At 39.3% G+C, this 19,276-nt stretch overlaps 1 protein-coding gene across 1 annotated transcript in view; it reads left to right on the top strand.

Moving 5' to 3' along the window:
• Positions 1 to 19,276, top strand: part of LOC145401408 (uncharacterized) — a 205,482-nt gene that overhangs the window by 21,131 nt on the left and 165,075 nt on the right. Inside the window, exons 25-39 of the mRNA XM_080273750.1 lie at positions 1,037 to 1,130; positions 2,023 to 2,168; positions 3,054 to 3,239; positions 3,841 to 4,025; positions 5,430 to 5,519; positions 5,958 to 6,091; positions 7,226 to 7,424; positions 8,171 to 8,396; positions 8,790 to 9,000; positions 11,679 to 11,809; positions 13,921 to 14,082; positions 15,262 to 15,384; positions 15,734 to 15,823; positions 16,527 to 16,721; positions 17,705 to 17,869. Of these exons, the coding sequence (XP_080129876.1) occupies positions 1,037 to 1,130; positions 2,023 to 2,168; positions 3,054 to 3,239; positions 3,841 to 4,025; positions 5,430 to 5,519; positions 5,958 to 6,091; positions 7,226 to 7,424; positions 8,171 to 8,396; positions 8,790 to 9,000; positions 11,679 to 11,809; positions 13,921 to 14,082; positions 15,262 to 15,384; positions 15,734 to 15,823; positions 16,527 to 16,721; positions 17,705 to 17,869 (2,337 nt within the window). The remainder of the gene's footprint in view (positions 1 to 1,036; positions 1,131 to 2,022; positions 2,169 to 3,053; positions 3,240 to 3,840; positions 4,026 to 5,429; positions 5,520 to 5,957; positions 6,092 to 7,225; positions 7,425 to 8,170; positions 8,397 to 8,789; positions 9,001 to 11,678; positions 11,810 to 13,920; positions 14,083 to 15,261; positions 15,385 to 15,733; positions 15,824 to 16,526; positions 16,722 to 17,704; positions 17,870 to 19,276) is intronic.

Here is a 19,276-nt window from a genome sequence, read left to right as displayed (position 1 = left end):
GTCACATGCCATAGGGTGGTGTTACATGAAAAACTAACTTGTATCATCTCCTGGACTCAACCTCAGTTGGAAAGAAAAAAAAAAATATGCTGAGCCTTTGACATGTGAAATTTCTCACAGCTGAACCAAAATATCTGCTGAATGCTTTGACTTAGCATTTCTCTCAGGTGAGTGAAATTGTCTGTCATTATCATCCATCCATCCATCATCAAATCCTGTGTCGCCCCATGAGGAGCGTAGGAGCCCAGGGCTTGGCAAGTTGGTCCTGACATTTAAGATGAGAGTGACCAGCCTCAATCATCCCTGAGTGGAATTACGTGAGCAATAAACCCCAACCATCCCTTGGATTCAAACCTACACAGGCTCAATCTGATTGGAGCACCTTAATTACCAGGCACCATAATTTGGTTTTATGGTTACCATCCAGCATAGTAAATGGTTTCCTGGTGTACAGGAAACCATTTGGCTTGTCAGTCAGTGTAGAGTCACCCAGAGGCAAAAGGAAGAGGAAAGAAAGACAGAAGAGAGAGTGTAAAGTCACCCATAGACAGAAGAATGTGGAAAGAATAAAGGAAAGAAAGACAGAAGAGGAAGGAAAGAAGAGAGGAAAGGGCAGACATTCAAAGCAGCACTACATTAAATGAGTGGATGGTGAGCATCTCCACCTACCACTATTGTCATTATTATCTTTATATTTAGTTTTTTTAATGCCATGCCTTGGAGACATCCACCTCAGAACATAGTTACAGTACTGTGTGGTCTGAATGGTTGCAAGGATGAGAAACCAAAGGATATCTAATCCTTTTAGCAACTTTAGTGATATAGTGTCTTTGATGTGTAGATGGTAGTAGCCCTGCATCAAAGGCAAACCTATTGAAAATACTGCTGATATCTATCCAATTAATACTATATCATTGCAAGGTACATTTCAAGATTATGATCCGCAATATAATGTTTATGGTTATGTTTTCTCATATTCTGATTTCTTGTTATGCTGATTATCAGTAATTTGGTGCTCTCTCTTGACTTATGGCAGCAAATTCGTCGGAATCTGGATCTTAAGTTTGGCATTGATTGGTTCCACGACAAGTATGTAATCAACACTGGAGCCGTCATCCAGTACGCCACAGGTAAGAGGATGGTAGAGAGTTAACCTTACATGTTGCCCTGCATTGAGAGGTCTGCCTTAAGCTGAATAAAGTAGTCTGCAGTAGCAAAACTAAATTCCATCTATCTATTGCCAGACACCATAATGCCGTAAGGGGTGGCCATTTGACTTTGAGTTATTTGTTTTACGGGGAGGGGCACAAACCCTCCACCAACCCACATGTTGACACGTAGGGAGCACGTATGGTTTGGTTATATGGTTACCACCCAGCATTGTAAATGGTTTCTTGGCTTACAGGAAACCATTTGGTTTGTCACACAATGTAAAGCCACCTGTAAAGAAAGAAAAGCAATAAGAAGAAACAGGAAAGATGGGAGAAATAGGAAGAGGAGGGCAGGCACAGAAAAAGAATGATAAAGGCTAAGGAAGAAGTAGGCAGCACTACATCAAGTGAGTGGATGATGGTCACCACCACCTACCACCAAAAACTAAATTAAATATGATATTTTGCTGTTGAAGAAGTGATGTCCTTATTCTTTTTAAATTTACCCAGGACCTTATTTACCAGAAGTGCTCAGAAGAATGCTAATGATGTTAGTACATCATTGATGTGGAAGGATGTGAAATATTTAATAAAATAAACTACTTTTGACATGTGCAGTTTTTATCCATGTGTCCTGTTCTCATTTTGCCTCTTCCTCCCACTATATCTCCAGGATGCTACTCTGTTACCATGGTTGGTTGGTTGTTATCTGTTCTACAAAAAAGTTGACCTGCTCATGCTCATTCCTGTTTTTGAAATGAAGTGATAATATCATTTACTCTGCCATTTTCTTATTCAGGATGCTCACTTCATCTCTTACCATGTGATACCCTTTTATTCTTCTGTTTTCCATTCTCCATCTCCCATGTAGACAAATTTGTGGAATCTCGGCTACACCTGAAAAAAGAGCCTACAGGATTGATGGACACAGAGGGCTCATGGTTCCTGCAGGTGACAGATGGGCTTGACTGGCAGGTCCAGGGACGCATCAAGGAAAACCGCGGCAACATTTACACAGTCAGTCATGAGGGGGTTTGATATTTCTATTTTTTTATTTGTTTATTTTTTTCCCCATTTGCCAGAGGACTCATGAGTTTAGTTTATGCTTTTTACCTCTAAGTTCTTTAAGTCAGTACAGTATAAGAAATAACCTCTCCTACTGATGAGGCTTTATACTTAAAAAGTGTCTCCTTAGTAGAAGACTGTATAATCTTATGGTAATTGCAGGAATAAAATATTAACAACGTTCTTAAGCAAAACAGGTTAACAATTTTTTCCTCTGCTGCCAAGTACTATTTTACTTGTTTTACTGTTTTGTACTCCCCTTTCTTTTTTTTTTCTTTTTTTAATTTTTTGTGCATAAAAGAGTGGCCAAAAAACTGAGGGCATTTGTGTTCTAGCTTTCATTATTTTATAATCAGAAAGGAGGAACCAGATACTGTACTAGAAAGGTTATTTTTGTTAGAGCAATTTAATTTTTTTTTATGCGGAGGAAATTAAGAACTAAAGAATAAAGGGGGTTACTTTATACTCAAGCAGTGAAGCCTTTTAATTAACTCGCCAAATTGCTTTGTAGCAGCTTTGGATTATGTAGTGAAAGGATGTAGAGTTTTCTGTTATGTGTCCTTATGTGTGCTGTATTTGCATATTGTATTAGTACAATATACAGTATAAACTCCTCTTCTTACATATTATGTGACCCTATAAAAGTTTTACAGGTATTTGTATCCTGTAGTAATCAGTAGATTTATCTGTTGTGTGCCCCCGTTTAAGTTACATTTTCTGTAATAAGTATTATATAGAGTCTCACCTCTTTGATGTTGTTAGTATCATCTCTGTACTTTGTCATTATTTAAATTGTATCTGTATCTGAAGGTGTTGTATGGAATTTTTCCCTTTCAGTTTGATGGTGAGATCAGGTCTGGGACCCAGTGGAAGGTAGAGGTGGGTGGGGCATATGCTGACCTCTCCACTCGCCTTGAGCAGTTGCACAACCTCCTCCTGGACCTCCACCTCCCTTCCCATGGTCTGACTAAGGTCAATGCCACGTTCCAGGCAGATAGCCACAAGATGAGCATCGATACACATGTCAGTTCCAGCACTTTTGTTTTTTCCTTTGTGAGACCAATGAAATTTGGTGTTTGTTCACTAAGATGCTATAGTAAAAACATGTTCATCATGCATCAGCCCAACCCTGTTTCCCAGTAGTGCAATACTATGGAATGGGAAAGCTCTGAAACGGGAACAGAGAAGCATGAAATTTGGAGAATTACCACTCGAATCCCTATTGAAATTGGCTAAGCATGTATTCATTCATCATTCAAGTCCTAAAAGTTATTAGCACCATTCCCTAAGCCAAATTTTCCAAACAGTAAACTCCCCTTCATGTTGCCTATAGGGTAGAGGTTAATCTGTTGACTTCCAAGTAAATAGGGTTGCGGAAGAGCTGGTGTAACATGTCAAAAGCTGTAAGAAAAAAAAAAAATGAGGATGAATTTAAGTGTGTGGAAAATTTCTAAAATTTTTCATTCTGGACGCTCTGAGCTATAAAACTGTTTCATACAGGTTCTGATCAATACCAGCCAGAAGGATGGCATGGTGGCAGCATGTGAACAAGTGATGGGCTACTTGAGTTTCTGCTACTTTTGCATTCTCGATACACACTGAGGTGTAAAAATGTCTTGTACAGGTTCTGACCAACACTGGACAGAAGTATCGTGTGGTAGTGGCATATGAACAAGGGACGGACCATTTGAATGCTGAGACGCACACGATGCTGCTGGAGGTGCACATGCCATCACAACTGTATACAGTCAACACAGCAGTCAGCTGGGGCACTGTCATCACTCTGACTAGTGACATACATTTGGATAGGTGGGTTGAGTGAATGGGATGATGGTAAGTGAAGTAGAATGGGTGACAATGACAGAGTGAAATGGGAAGGAATGATGGTTACAGGCAGGGAAGAGATGATGGTCTATCTATCTGTTTGTTTATTCATCTGTTTATCTATAGCCAAATGCCGTAATCCCATAAGGGGTGGCCATTTGACTTTGAGTTAATTGTTTTAAGGGGAGGGACACTAGCCCTCCACCAATCCACTTGTTGACATGTAGGGAACATGTAAGTTTTGGTTATGTGGTTATCACCCAACATTGTACATGGTTTCCTGACGTACAGGAAACCATTTGGCATGTCATTCAGCGTAAAGCTACCTGAAAAAGAAAGAAGAGTAAGAAGACAGGAAAGATGGAAGAAATAGGATGAGAAGACAGCAGACACAGAAAAAGAATGATAAAGGTGAAGGAAGTAGCACTACATCAGGTGAGTGGATGATGGTTGCCACCATCCTGACAACAGCTATAAGTTAAGGGTGATGATAGACAAAATGGGAGAGAGGTGACAGAGATAGCTAATAAGAGAGGAGGAGAGATGATGGTGACAGGTGAAAAGGGGGTGATAGAGATAAGCAAAGAGGGATGCTTGGTGGTGATAGATGAAAAGGAGAGGGATGATGGTGAATGAAGGGGGAAATTATGGAACCAGGATCTTGTGGGCTTAGAAGGATTTCTAATGAATTTATCAGTATTTCATCTTGCATATTATTCTTTGAATGATCTTGTATTTTATTTGTACGGTATCATTTTAATATGGTCATGCTTTACATAAACATGTAAGAGAATTCCGATGTGTTATATCCAATAAATAAACTGATAAAGAAGAGATTCCAAGGAACCTCCTGTACTGTACATTATACTGAAGAATATGACCCAAGTAGTCAATAAGAGGTGAGAGGGATATCAATGGAAGGCAACAGGTGGCAGGATGAAGTGAAGGTAAGGACTAAAGGAGGAACCATCATCTCCATCCATCACTAGTGGCATTCATCAGGATAGGGAAAGGGATAAAATGGTGAAAATAAGAAAACAGGTGCAAGGGTATAAGAAAGGGTATGAAGGGAAAGTGACTGAATGTACACAGCATCACCCACTCTAATAAAGAACATTCTTATTAACAGGATAAAAAGAGAGATACAGAGAAAGAAAAGGGATTTAGAGAGTGAGAGAGAGAGAGAGAGTGTGTGTATGTGTGTGTGCGTGTTTGTGTTTGCATGCATGTCATGGATATTACAACATTGCTTTGTTTTTGTAAACATTGGCTAGTAAATCAGGCAGTGGATTATAGTTCCTGTTGTAGTGAATGCAGGAATGCAGCTGTTACTGCTGGAGCTGTCTACAGTAGAACCCAAACATCACCCTGTTTGTTCTTCTTCCCCAGGATTCGTGATGTCCACATGAGCCTGACGGCAGACATCCTCCAGGACAGACAGCGGGGCCTTGAACTCCTCCTCAAGTGGGATGCTAATAGGTGAGACTTTTTCATATATTGCTTCTTCCCAAGCATACTTTGTACATTCATTTTATTGTTTGTACTTTTTTTTTTTAACAATATGTGTATGCCTGAGTCCTTGCATTGTTATAGTGGGATTGTTTTCACCTGACAGAATTGAGCCTCTGATTCAACTCACAAACTAAGTCATGATTGCATGAAATTTTGGGAGCTATAGGTATTCGGTAGGAATGAGTCTTCTTGGTTACTGGTCAGATGTACCCTCCAGTCTGAATTTTTTTAGCCATAAACTTAGCTAAAAAGCAATATAGATCTTTTTCAGGTTAGAAGGAATGTGATGTAATATGCACAACTCAGCAAATACACATAATCTTTCAAAGTATCTCAAAAAAAAAGAGTGCAGGGAAATATTTCTGAAGTTGCTGAAATTCTGACGTCACTATTTCCATTTGCCAGGGACCCCAACCAGAAGATGGTAGTGGATGTAATGTACGTAATGCCCAGTGACGGGGAGTCCACCTTTACTGTGAATGGCCTCCTCTACTTCCTTGGCCAACACTATAGAGCAAACTGGATGTCACACAAGCTGTGTATGTAGATCCACTCTCATTCTCCCTTTTGTCTTACACACACACACACACACTCTCTCTCTCTCTCTCTGCATTTAGAGCCAGTCTGTTAAACTATTTTTTTTCCCCATTACAGAGCCAACTGGTCATTATATAATGACATACATATACACTGTTAATTTCTAAACTCCACGCTTATTCCCTTTCTTTTCACTACAGATTCAGCTGCATGTCAAGCTCTTCAACCTCTGATTTCACATTGTTAATCTTTTGTATATACATTGTCTTAGTGATATTTGAATCATCAAAATCTCTCCTCAAGAGTTTGTGTGGATATCATACCAGTCATTTGTACAGCATTAGATTTTTCCCTCCCATCTTTGTTATTTGTCAAAACTACCCAGCCATGGTTGATTATATTCACTGCCCTCAACATCAAATTGAAGTAAGGGGTGGGTGGGGTGTGGGCCCTTGTATTACTTCATTTTCAACTTGAGACCCTTTCCTTATACCTTTTTATGGTATAGCACTTCCCTCTCCAGTCTAATGTACTTGATGTGCTTATTAAATCTGACTGTTTTTTCCCCTCCTTCCTTTTTCTGTATTGGTGTAGGGATTTAGGTTGCAAGAAGCCTTGATTGTCTCTTGTAAGGTACAAAATGTGAGTACATTTGACTAGAGCTTCCTTTCTTCCCTGATTTATGTCCTTGTAATGATCAAGATTTTCTCATATGTGAGAAATTGGGTGAAGAAGAAGACTATGATGATGATGATGATGATGATGCCAGCTGTTAATTAGCTATTTGTTACTGGTTATCTGTGTTGATGGTACATATCATTTGCTATACACCTCATTCCCTTCTTCTGTAGTATTGTTACTCTTTGCTCATTCATATTTTTGTTATTTCAACATTACTGCTGTATTATAATTTTTACCCATGATCTCATATCTGCTTTAGTATTAATGGAGAGCTGTTCATAGCTCTTCACACTGAAAGGTTTCCCCAAAACTGAAAGAAATATTGTAATAGTAGCAAGAACCAAACAAAGAAAACATAACCAGATTGAATGGCTTAACAGGTGTATTATTATGCCTTCTTTCCCTATGTAAATTTAAACTTTGAGTTTGCTTACTGATTTCTGCCCACCCTTCAGTTACCTACGTAGATCGTGACATGATCTGGGAGAGCAAGAACAATGGTGCCTTCAGCTGGACGGAGGCAGGAGGGGTGACACAAGAGATGAAGGCTAACATGACGATAAGACTGCGGCGTGGAGACACAGCCGAGCTGTATGGCATGTTTGATGTGGACACACCCTTTGACCACTGGCGCAAAAACTACCTTGAGATCAAGTAGTTGTTGACAAAATTTGTGTGTGTGTGTGTGTGTGGGTGTGGGTGTGGGTGAGTGTAAGTGTGTGTGTGTGTCTGTGTGTGTGTATAGGTGGATGGGTGTGTGTATGTGTGTGGGTGTAGATGAATGCATTTGTGTGTGGGTATGGGTATGGGTGTGTGGGTGTGTGTATGTGTGTGTTTAGCTGGATGTATGTGTGTGTTTGTGTGTGTGTGTGTGTTTGTGTGTGTGTGTGTGTGTGTGTGTGTGTGTGTGTGTGTGTGTGTGTGTGTATGGGTGTAATTAGGTACCAGGGATATTAGAACATATCCTAGTGGGCTGAAGAAGCTCCCATGCATCCCTTCTATAGCAATTTATTCATATGTGGTATATAAATATGATATAAATATTAGTATTTTTTTATATGTAATCTTTATCTGTGTAATATCTGGTTTTATCCACTTAGCTTCTTCATCATGAAATGTCTCATCAAAGGTGAACAGATTCATCAGGAGCTATCATTCATTCATTCATTCATTCATCATCTAATCATTTGTTGGCCCATGAGGAGTGAAGGGGCCTAGGGCTAGGCAAGTTGGTTCTGACATTTAAGATGAGGGTGACCAGCCTCACTTACTCCTGAGTGGCAGTATGTGAACAGTAAACCCAAACTACCCTTTGCATATAAACCTGCACAGAGGTGCTATCAAGAATGATTTTTAAGATCTCTTTAGGCTGAAAAGATAAATGTCTTCATCTCCAACAGGTATTTCCGTAACCCTGATGAGATTGAGAGTAAACTGAAGGCCCGCTGGCATGAGGGGGAGTTCATAGATCTGCAGCTACTTGCCCTCAAGTACATCGAGGCCAGCAACTTTCGCATGGAGACAAAACTGGATATCAGTTCTTCTTTTGAGGGTCTTGTCAGTGCCAGCACAGGGGCTGTCCTTGAGAAAAAACCCAAGTTGATTGATACTAACTTCTATATTCAGGTAAAGTTTATTCTGTTGTTCTGTATTATTCTGTTCTTTGCAGGTCTTGTTGGTACTAGTACAGGGGTCATCCAGTGGAATTGATAGTAAGACTTGTACTGTAGTCTTAAAACTTAAATTGTAATGGGTAGGGCAAGTCCCTGATGTTTTGTGAACATTTATGGAATGCCTGTGGTTTATTGTCAAGCCCTTCCATTTTATGTACAATACGGTAGTAGGAAATAAGCCAGTGATGATGATAATGATGATAGCTAATTCCCCCAGTAAACTGCTGTATGCAGCTAACCTGATATCAATGCATGTAATGGGATATGGAGTTATTATGATGAATATTATGATGATCATGATTATGTCTTGTGCATGCTGTCTAACGTCACCTCTTCATCTTTGCAGTGGGACAGGGACCGCCTGGAGGTCACACTGGAAGGGAAGGATGATAGCTATGGGGAGGAGGGCCGCTATTCTATCTTTGGCCAGATCCTCACCACTATTGAGGGTTACCAGGAGATGTCATCAGCAGTTGACTTTGTCTTCACACCTGATGCTACAGACATACATGCCACAACCAAATGGGAGGGACACTTTTACAAGGCCAGGCTCAGTGGTAAGTCTTTTTTACATGATGTGACAAGTGTTCGTATCACCATAAGTTTTATAGGCAGGCTCCTTCTAGAGTAGCAATTCTCAACTATGTGCCTGATGCACACCAGTGTGACCAAAGTTATCTTCTAGTTTGATCAGTTAATGATTGTGTGACAACGAAGTTGAACATTATGACTTGTATATTAAATGGGATATTAACCCTTGTAAGGTAACCCTACAACTCCAAAAACATGTCAGGTAACCCCGGGTCTGCCAGACCCCAATCTTTAGAAAATCACCAAAAACACTTACAACACATTTATTCAAACAGTCACTTGTATACAGTGTCTGTAGCCCTTTCCTTCAATTTGATGCAAAATGTATGAAAATACAAGTGACAAAATATTGTAAGGAAAATTAAAATTAAAAACATTGACAAATGTTATACCAACTGAAATTAGTGGCTGCCATACCAAAACTGATATGTTCCACCAGTTGTCTGTCAATGCCTGCTGTAGACCAATGGCCATTGTATCTTTAAGAAGAAAGAGAAGCACATGTCAAAATAAATAATTTCTGGTATGGAAGATGTATATAACAGAGGAGCTAGTTGGAGAAGAATAAGGGGGGATTTAGGAAGGGAGAAGGGTGTGTAGATCAGATATTTGTTCTAAGATGTTTAGTGGAGAAGTATCTAGAGAAGGGAAAGAAAGTGTATGCTGCCTTCATGGACCTGGAGAAAGCTTATGACAGAATACATAGGAAGGTATGTGGAAGGTATTAAGAATATATGGAGTGGAGGGGAAATTGTTGAGTGCTGTGAAGAGTATGTACGAAGGAGCTAGGGATACAGTGTGAGTGGATGGTGAGCTGAGTGAGTTCTTTGATCTAAATGTGGACTAAAATAGGGATGTGTGATGTCTCCATAGGTGTTCAATATATACATGGATGGGGTTGTAAAGGAGGTGCAAGGTAGGGCAGTGGATGTGGGGGTGGCTTTAGTAAATGAGGGTGAGATGTGGAAGATTCCGGTGTTGCTGTTTTGCTGATGATACAGTAGAGTGAAGATGAATGGGAATTGCAAAGTTTGGTGAATGAATTTGGAACAGTGTATAGGAAAAGGGATCTGAAAGTTAATGTAAACAAAAGTAAAGTTATGGTGTTTGAGAGTAATGGAATCACAGAATGCACAGTGAGGTTGGATGGTGAGGATATGGAGACTGTGTGCATTCAATACTTGGGTAGTGTGATGAGTAAGGAAGGAACTTTTGGGAATGAAGTGCATGAAAGGGTACAGCAGGGAAGGAAGGTTGTTGGTTCACTGAAAGCAGTGATGAGAAATATGGAGGTGAGTATGGAAGTTAAGAAGTCAGTGCAAGATAGTACTGTGATCCCTACCCTGAAGTATGGAAGCGAGGCATGAACCTTGCTAGAGGGGAACAAGTCAAGAGTGAGAGCAGTGGAAATGAGTTACTTGAGGGGAGCATGTGGAGTGACATGGAGGGACAGGTTGACAAATGAGGAAGTGAAGGAACGTTGTGGGGTGGATGTGGATGTGATTGAGAAAATTAGGAGAAATACTGTACTCTGAGGTGGTTTGGACATGTGGAGAGAATGGAGAATGAAAGACTGACTAAGAGGGTGTAAGTAGGTGAGATGGAGGGAGGGAGAGGGAGGGGAAGACTGAGGATAAGGTGGAGGGATGGAGTTCAGAGGTATATGAGGGAGGGGGGAATGACTTGGGGGAAGGGCAGTCAAATGGTGGGTGACAGAGTGGCATGGAGGCATTTTGTCTGTTGCCACCCTTTGCGGGATTAGGGCGTTGGGCTATAGATAGATAGATAGTTAGAAAATATATATGGAGAAAAAAAAAATCACAGGTTAGGTAACCTTGGGTCCGCTGGACCCCAAAGGCCCTTTAGCATGAAAATAGAGCCAGATCCCTAACTGACTTCATCACCTCCCTAAACTAGTCTACTAGTCAGGAAGGTAGAGGGAAAACCAAATCCCAAGACCTTATAGTAAAATATGAAAAACTCTAAGAAAAATACCGTGGGGTCCAATAGACCCCAGGTTATCTTAGGAGAGTTAATAATGTGACCAGTATGTTTAATGTTATGAGATATAAATGTTGGGTTGATATTATATAGCGAGCCCAGAGCAATGATACATAATTATAAGAAAAAAATACTAAATGGAATGTATACTGGTAATTAGAAATTTGTAACTGCAGTGCATTTTTATTAAAGTATACATTATCACATGCAAAAAAGGAGGTTTTTCTGTAATGGAGAACATTTGATTTTAGCATCATCTTTATTCTCTTCAGTCTGGTGATGTAGAAGACTGCTATTTGCATCATTCTGAAACATTTTTCCTTATGAGAGACACTGGGAAAATGTAGTGAAGCTGGAAATCTTTGATAAGTTTTTCCAGATGTCCCCTTCTGTATACAAATCCAAGTAGAGTTAGGTGTTTCTCAGGCAAAGTTTGACCAACATAATATTCTGGAGTTGACTGTAAAAGTTTGTAGTAAATCTGCCTGTTGTCTGCTTGAAAAGCCCGGATGAAGATTAACTAGTAATTCCTTTTTATTAATGCCTGATTGAAAAATAAAGGACAGTTGTATGCAGATCCATGGTAAATTCATAGTGATTATAAGGTACATTGCATATAGCTGCCTTTCCTTTCTCTCCACAGGTATCATGTACAATGGGCTGGAGTTCTTGAAGGCACTGCTGACAGTGGATTCTGTGTATGAGGGGAAGGAGTTGGTCACTGCCTCTCTCAGAGTCTATCATGACCCAGAATTAAAGGAGGATAGACTTTCGGTAGGGCTTCTTCATGATCTGCTGAAGTTTTTGTCACCATCTGTCAGTAAAATACTTGGCTTTAAGCCGGTGTTGATGATTCAGTAAATCTTTTAATCATACACTTTTGCTTCAGATACTGGTAATAATTAAGATGCAGCATTTGCTTCATATTCATTCATTAATGTGTTATACTTTTTTTTTTCTTGTTTGTTTCCAGACCTAGTTTTTACTCTTTGTTACAGATGAGTATGATACTCCTCCCTTATGGGTCTGTTGTATGATGTATGAAGAGAGTTCATGGGCAGGCCTTTCTTCTGTGCATTATTACAGTGCATTAACCCTGTTGCTCTCACACAAGTTTTTAACCCTGGGTAATCTAATGAGTTCAGGTGCTCTAAACAGATACGGCCTATAAGATGCTCATTCCAAGAAGTGGAAGCTCATGTGATGCTGTTATGTGGCAAGCAGCTGGTCACTCATCTTAAACATTTGAATTGAATAGTCTACTCCCAGACTCCTGTGCTCCTGATGGTGCATTACTGGGTTGGATGATGGACAGATGGAGTACTTTACTCAGTTTATATAATCTCCACTTTATGAAAATATCCATTTGAATAGTACAGTACTAAAGAATATGCCGTATATGTGATAGGTTTTGCCTGCAAGATGGAGCAAAGATTTTAAAAACTTGTATGCTATGTGAATGAGTGTGTGCCCCATTTCACTGATCAGAATGTTGAGACAGTACAGTCGTTTTACTTTTATATTTCTCTTTCCTGTTTCTGAATCCTACTTATCCACTGCATTAGTCAGAATTAGGGTTAGGAAGGCTACAGCAAGAATGATGATGTATACTAAAAAAAAAAAATAAAAAAAAAAAAAAAAAAAAAAAAATAAGGGGATAACCTTCTACCCCCCTTGCTACGCCAACCATTCTGATACATAAGATTAAGAATCTTGATGCATGGACCATTTCATGGAGTAAGTGCAATTATTGCACATCATAAATGTATTAGACATCACAGGACTGGATGTTATCTGTTTGATGGTAGGTGTTGGCAACCATCATCCACTCACACGATGTAGTGCTGCCTACTTCTTCCTTCACTTTTATAGTTTTTTTTTCTGTTTCTGCCCTCCTCTCATCTTATTTCTTCCATCCTTCCTGTCACTTTGATAACTATTCTCTCAACATCAGGTAGCTTTACACTGAGTAACAAGCCTAATGGTTTCCGGCATTCCAGGAAACCATTTACAGTGCTGGGTGGTAGACATATAACTGGATAATGTGATGATGTGGAGCCTACTGTACTATGGTGCCCCTGTTAACTGGGTGGAGACAAATGTGCCATCCATCAGGAGCCAAACCTCCACATTCTTTCCTGCTCCTTGCTGTGACAAGGCATTGTCTGCTGCAAGAGAACATCAATTCACTGACAGAATAGCCCAACAGGGGTGGTTGTTTGCCTGCTGTTGATGGGTTTGCTTGGCCAGACAGACCAAGGTTACTCACCACCAGCAACTGTTATATAGTGCTTTGTTTTCACATAAGCAGTGAATTTTCTTAATATAAATGCTCATCATCCTCTCACTTGATGTAGTGCCACTCTTGGATGACTGCCCTTTTTTCTCTTCCTTCCTTCACTCTTCTTCTGTCTTTCTTTCCTTCATTTTTTCCTCTTCCTTCTGTCTGCAGGTGACTCCGCACTGAGTGACAAGCCAAATCATTTCTTGTACACCAGGAAACTTTACTATGCAGAGTGGTAACTATTTAACCAAATTATGGTGCCTGGTGGCTTAGTGGGTAATTAAGGTGCTCCAGTTGGATTGAGCCTGTCCAGGTTTATATCTAAAGGATGGTTGGGCTTTATTGCTCACGTAATGCCACCCAGAGATGAGTGAGGCTGGTCACTCTCATCTTTAATGTCAAGACCAACTTGCCTAGCCCCGGGCTCATACGCTTCAAATGGGGCAACATAGGATTAGATGATGATGACTATGATAATAAACTGAAATACATACTGCTGTAGTAATTACTTAGCTTGTATTTAAAGAGGAAGTAGGGTCAGCTTGGTATTAAAATGTTTTTATAGTCACTGAAAGCCTTCACCTTTTCAACTTGTGAACAGATCCTGGTGAAGTGGCCTGAGGATGAGGAAGTGAGGGTGGAGGGTCAACTGGCTACACTGCCACACCACTTCAAGATGGGCATACAGGCAGAGTCTACAATGAAGGAGATACTGGATACTGCCATCATAGTCCTTGGATACTCTAAAGACACCACTATCAAGGTTAGGCCCAGTTTGCACGATGTTGATGATGTGTTTTAAATTTTACCTTCCAAGTCCTCAGATACCATAAGGACACTGATATGAAGATGAGACCAAGTTTACCTGAATATACAAGTCCTCTTTATATGTTAAACTTTTTTTATGTTCCATTTACAATTAAGTCTTTTGAAAATTACATAAAATCTGCCTGTTAAAATTTCATTTGCAACCTGCAGAGTTGATTTAACTGTTTCCCCTGTTTTTTCAGCAATACTGTTGTTGTGTGATAATATTTTGGAACATCCCTTACATATACAGAGGACTTGCTGTAGATACTGTTAACCCCTTCTGTATGAGGATATCATTTTGTATTTTATTCTTCTCACTGTCTCTTTAAGAACTCAGATGACCTCTTATGGTGAAAGCCCCAGTAAGAGTCTCTATAAACCCCTTCATTATAGCACAGCAGACCCTTATTATACAATGGACTGGTGTGTGATGGATAGCTTATACAGCGACAAAAAAGTTAGGACCTTTTTTTCTATATATATTATAAATATCAATGATATGCTGATTATGATCCCATACAAAGCCTCACTGGTCAATATACTGTACAATTAGTTTTTGCTAAATGGTCGTGCCCATGCATATCTGCAGTCATATGTTTGTACCAAGATTGCATTTGCACTTGTCACTGTTGGGTGTGTTAGTGTAGGTGATGAAACAGTAGTGAAGTGTTGAAGTTCAAGCAGCAAGTGAAGTGAAGTGAAGTGAAATGACTGCCTGTTTAGGCAAGTTGGAAACTTGATTTTAGACTTTGTTGGGTGGGTGGCCCTTGGCTAAAAACATATCCCCATCGAACCCATGTTATATTTGACCAAGTAGACAATAAACCATTATGCAGTTGATTTTTTCAAATGCATCCTCATCATAGAACTAGAGTGTGCTGTACCAGAGATCTTTTCATCAGCATACTGAAGAGAGGGTTAATTCTAAGACTGAGTTGGGAGCTAGACATTCAACATTTAATCTGTTCACTACAAGAAATTGAACCTCCACACAATGAAAATATCAGGCTATAGCATTAGGAATAATAGTAAGAGAAAATAATAAAGATGATGATGAAGATTACAGTGATGATAGGGATGATGACCTTAGCAGCGACAGATAAGACAGCATTAATAGTAACTTTTGACCCAGACGGAGGCAAGGATCCAATGGAATGACCAAGTAGATGCTGGGTTTGTGTTGCTGGGGCAGGTCCGGTCACTCACCGACTTCTTCGTCAGCTGCACCATCCTCACACCATTCCCAGGGTTTGAGGTAAAACTCTCCGCCCAGCAGTCTTTATTATATTCTGTTTACAGTAATGTCACTCATGAAATTTAAAGAACCAGAAATCTGCCCAAATACTTGGCTATTCAGAATTACCAGGGCATAACAAAAACAAAAGAGGAAAAATTTTTCACAGCCAGATGCAATGAACAAGTAGGTAGTGACTTTGCTTTTATCCACTGTAACTGTTTTTTGTTTTACAGTACTGTACTCAGTTTTAGAAATTAGGAAGCAGTTTGTTATTTGCATATACCTGTACTGTCATCAGTAATAATTTGAATAGCTACAGCATTATGGTGATTAACATTTGGCAATGTTTACTGTTTTATCTCCTCAGACAATAAAAGGAGAGCTGAGAAATTTGTTCCAACTGACTCCTGAAGTTCGAGTCCATCCCAGAATATTTGGACAGATTGGAGAGCGTAAGGTGGGCATTTCTGAATATTACTTACTATCCCAAGACTGTACACTGAACATTATCGTTGTTTTAACTCACTCTTTTACTCTTTTGATTTAACTTGGCCCAATTTTTCAACCTTTTGCAGCATATTTCATGTAGGTCAGTGGAGGAAAAAGGCAGCACAGGTACAGTACTATGGCTCTGCTCACTTTTCATAGCACATCTTCATGACTTGTTTCATTCTTTAGTGTTAATCTCTTTTTACAACTCTGCATTCAAGATGGAGTGGTGGCAGTTATAGGCCAGATTGACATAAAAACAGTACTGTATCATGAGCAATGGTATTTTCATGCCACTGTAGTCCCAGTTTAATTATTTTCCTTAATAATCTGTATTCAGATTTATCCTCATCTCATCTGTAGAATATTGGTGACAAATTTGGCAATTAATAGACTAGACTGGAGCTGCTGGTTACTGGGATCACTGATAGCCATTGTATTATTCACCTTCTGTATACAGTATTTTATTTGCTTTCCTTCATTGTAAAGGAAAATGTGTAACTACATAAAGGCCCACTTGAATTAATTTCCCTTTGCCATTTTAGATATATTAAACTCTTAATTTGGCTCTGACACTTCTCCTTGTCTGCAGTACTTGTATCACAAAACCAGAATAAGCTTCTAGCATTTTACTAGTGATTGCTGTTAATCCACATCTTTGACTCCTTCAGTATGGGCTAGGTGCGAGGTATGAGCAGGCTGAGGTGCCACGACTAAGGGTGATGCTGGAACTGTACACCCCTTTGCCAGAGCTGCACACAGTCTTTCTGGATGTGTGTGACAACTCAACCACCACAGATGCTCAGTATCACCTTGCAATGAAGTATGGGCCTACAAATGACCTCACAGTTGATGTCTTGCTCCAGGTTAGTATCAATAACCATTCTGTTTCTTTTGTAATTCGAGGTTCTGAGTAATAGAGAATGAAAACCATATTTTTGTTTTCCAAGATTGTTCCTGTCATCTTATTGCAGTCTTTTGTACATCCAAGATACATTGTTAATGTTGACCACTTAGCTGCAGAGACAAACTATGTATGATGTTTGTAGCTCCAGAGCAGTCTTGAAAATGCTTACAGGATAGAGGAAAAGGTAACTCCATAGTAATGAAGAAATGCTAGTACAGCATATTATGGAAACAGAGCAGACTAGGTACTTTTTTATTGAACAGTTCATGACACTGTATTTGATTTTTTTTCTTTAAAACAGAACCATTTTTTGTTCATGTTACACTTTAATTCTTACTTCCTTATCACTGGTGGGTCATCATCCACTATCCCTAACACAAAGGCCTGGACTCAGTTGTGTAGATTAGCTACTATTTGGTATTACACTTCCAAGTAGAGTCTGTTAGTATCACTAATACCAAGCAAGGCCAGAAATTACAGCATCATCTAAATCAGGATTGTGCTTAGATGACAGAAATCTGGCATATAGTTTCAAATACCATGTCCGACACTGTATTGAGTTGCAAATGTTATCTTGCTTTGCATGAAATGTTGCTCTATTAGCCCTTTTGAGTGTAATAAGTGTGCCTCAAATGGATAATATTGTCTGGCATGAACCAAAATAATGTCTCTGTGTGAGGCAGTTAAGTACTAACATGTTAACTGAGAGAGTATTTAATCCTCTTTGTGCTGGGGCATCCAGTATTTTTAAAAAATAGTAATAAAATCCTCAGTTGGTGCAAAAAATCTGGAAGGACCAAAGATTGAGGGGAAAGAATGTTTTCTTATTGTCCATATGTAACATAAGAAATCCTGAAAGTGGACAGCTATGAATATCTTAATTTCAGTTGATATATCCACATTTTCTCCAAGATTTTAATATAATTCAATTTTTTAAAGCAGCGGAAGGATGGTGGTGTGGTAGGCCATGCACTGGCTGAGCTTCCACTACAGTCTCTGGGAGAGGGTCTGGAGGACATCACCCTGGAAGCCACTGGCAGCTACTTCTGGCACCCTTACACTTCACTTAACCTAACACTTCTTTCTCAAACATCCACAGTCACAAAGGTATTGGCCCTATTAGGCATGGATTATCATAGTTTTCTATTCAGTGTTGTTGTCTTGTACAGAAATTTACATATCTGGCATTTCTTATTCTGTGCCTGTAACTGTGCACTGTACATGGATATGTACACTCATCACATTATTTGATGCCTTGGATTGACAATTTATTTCAACCACCTGTTGGTTATTTTGGTGCATAAAGAGTGTAGGAAAAGCCAACACTAACTGTCACATGAGAGCAACTTGGTCAGTGAAGGTCTCAGAGGGCCAAGGTGGGGCTTTACAGGGAAATTATCAGGATTCTTTCTTGACATTTTATTTCTTCTATTACATCTTCATATTCTGTTCACTCCCAGTCATTCCCATAAAACTGAAAAGTCATAATTTCTTTGTCTAAGAAATAAACTCAAACATTTAACTTCTCATAATTGCATAAATCAGCAATCAAACAGGTTAGGTCCTTTTCAACTATGTCTTAACGTCATGATACATCATTCACATACTGTACTACAAGCATACATGTAACAGAATACTGTAGATATACAGAAATATGATACTGTACCTCGGTCACCTGTCATCTTGGCCTTGAGTCCATGGTTGTGAGTCTGTAACGAGGTGGCCATTCACAAGACAAATAAAAACAGATCCGGATTTGTAAACAAACCACAAACGATTAAAGTGAACCTTTTGCATGGTGTCACTAAACTACAAAAAGAAGATACAGTTCTTAACATTAATGGATACTGAGAATACATAAAATGGCATGCACATGATGAATATGACATTTACAGGTGGGATCATTTCAACACAACCTGGGTTGAGGAGAGCCTAGGGCCTAGGGTGCTACTGTTGCAAGAGAGACTTCTCTTGCTCAGTGAGTGAGACATTAACAATAATATAGAATTATAATGGGTAGAAATAATATCTTAAAAAAAAAAAAATGCATGAAGTACAGTCGTAACAAAAAGCAGGGTTAAAGAAAATTTTGTCATACAAAATTAATTTAAAACATAAGATATTTGAAGGTCAGAGGAGGTGTTTAGTAATAGATTGTCAACAAGGGAAATCATATTAAATTGGAGGAAAATTATTGTGTTGTGGTTATTATCGCCCACCTTTACCAGGGCTGAGCGATAATGTTTTTGCCCTCCTGTATTTACCTATTTGTAGTATACAGGAATTGAGCAATGCTCGTGTTGTCCTGTCTCCATATCCACATTTATCAAGTCTACCTTTACACACATGAATGTTTTTCTCATGCACCACCTCTTTGTCTAAGTCATTCCAAATATTTAAGAATATACCTAATTGTGATATACACGGAATGTACTATGCTCGTGGGTTTCCGTCGCTGTTTCTCAATAAGTCGAATTTAACTTTAAACTCGTTTATGTTTTTAGACTGGACGAT

Source organism: Coenobita brevimanus, chromosome 6 (assembly GCF_032717465.1).
Source record: "Coenobita brevimanus isolate Jiangsu-jjx chromosome 6, ASM3271746v2, whole genome shotgun sequence".
In the NCBI taxonomy this organism is placed as follows: domain Eukaryota; kingdom Metazoa; phylum Arthropoda; class Malacostraca; order Decapoda; family Coenobitidae; genus Coenobita; species Coenobita brevimanus.
This window is presented reverse-complemented; position numbering and strand designations above follow the sequence as displayed.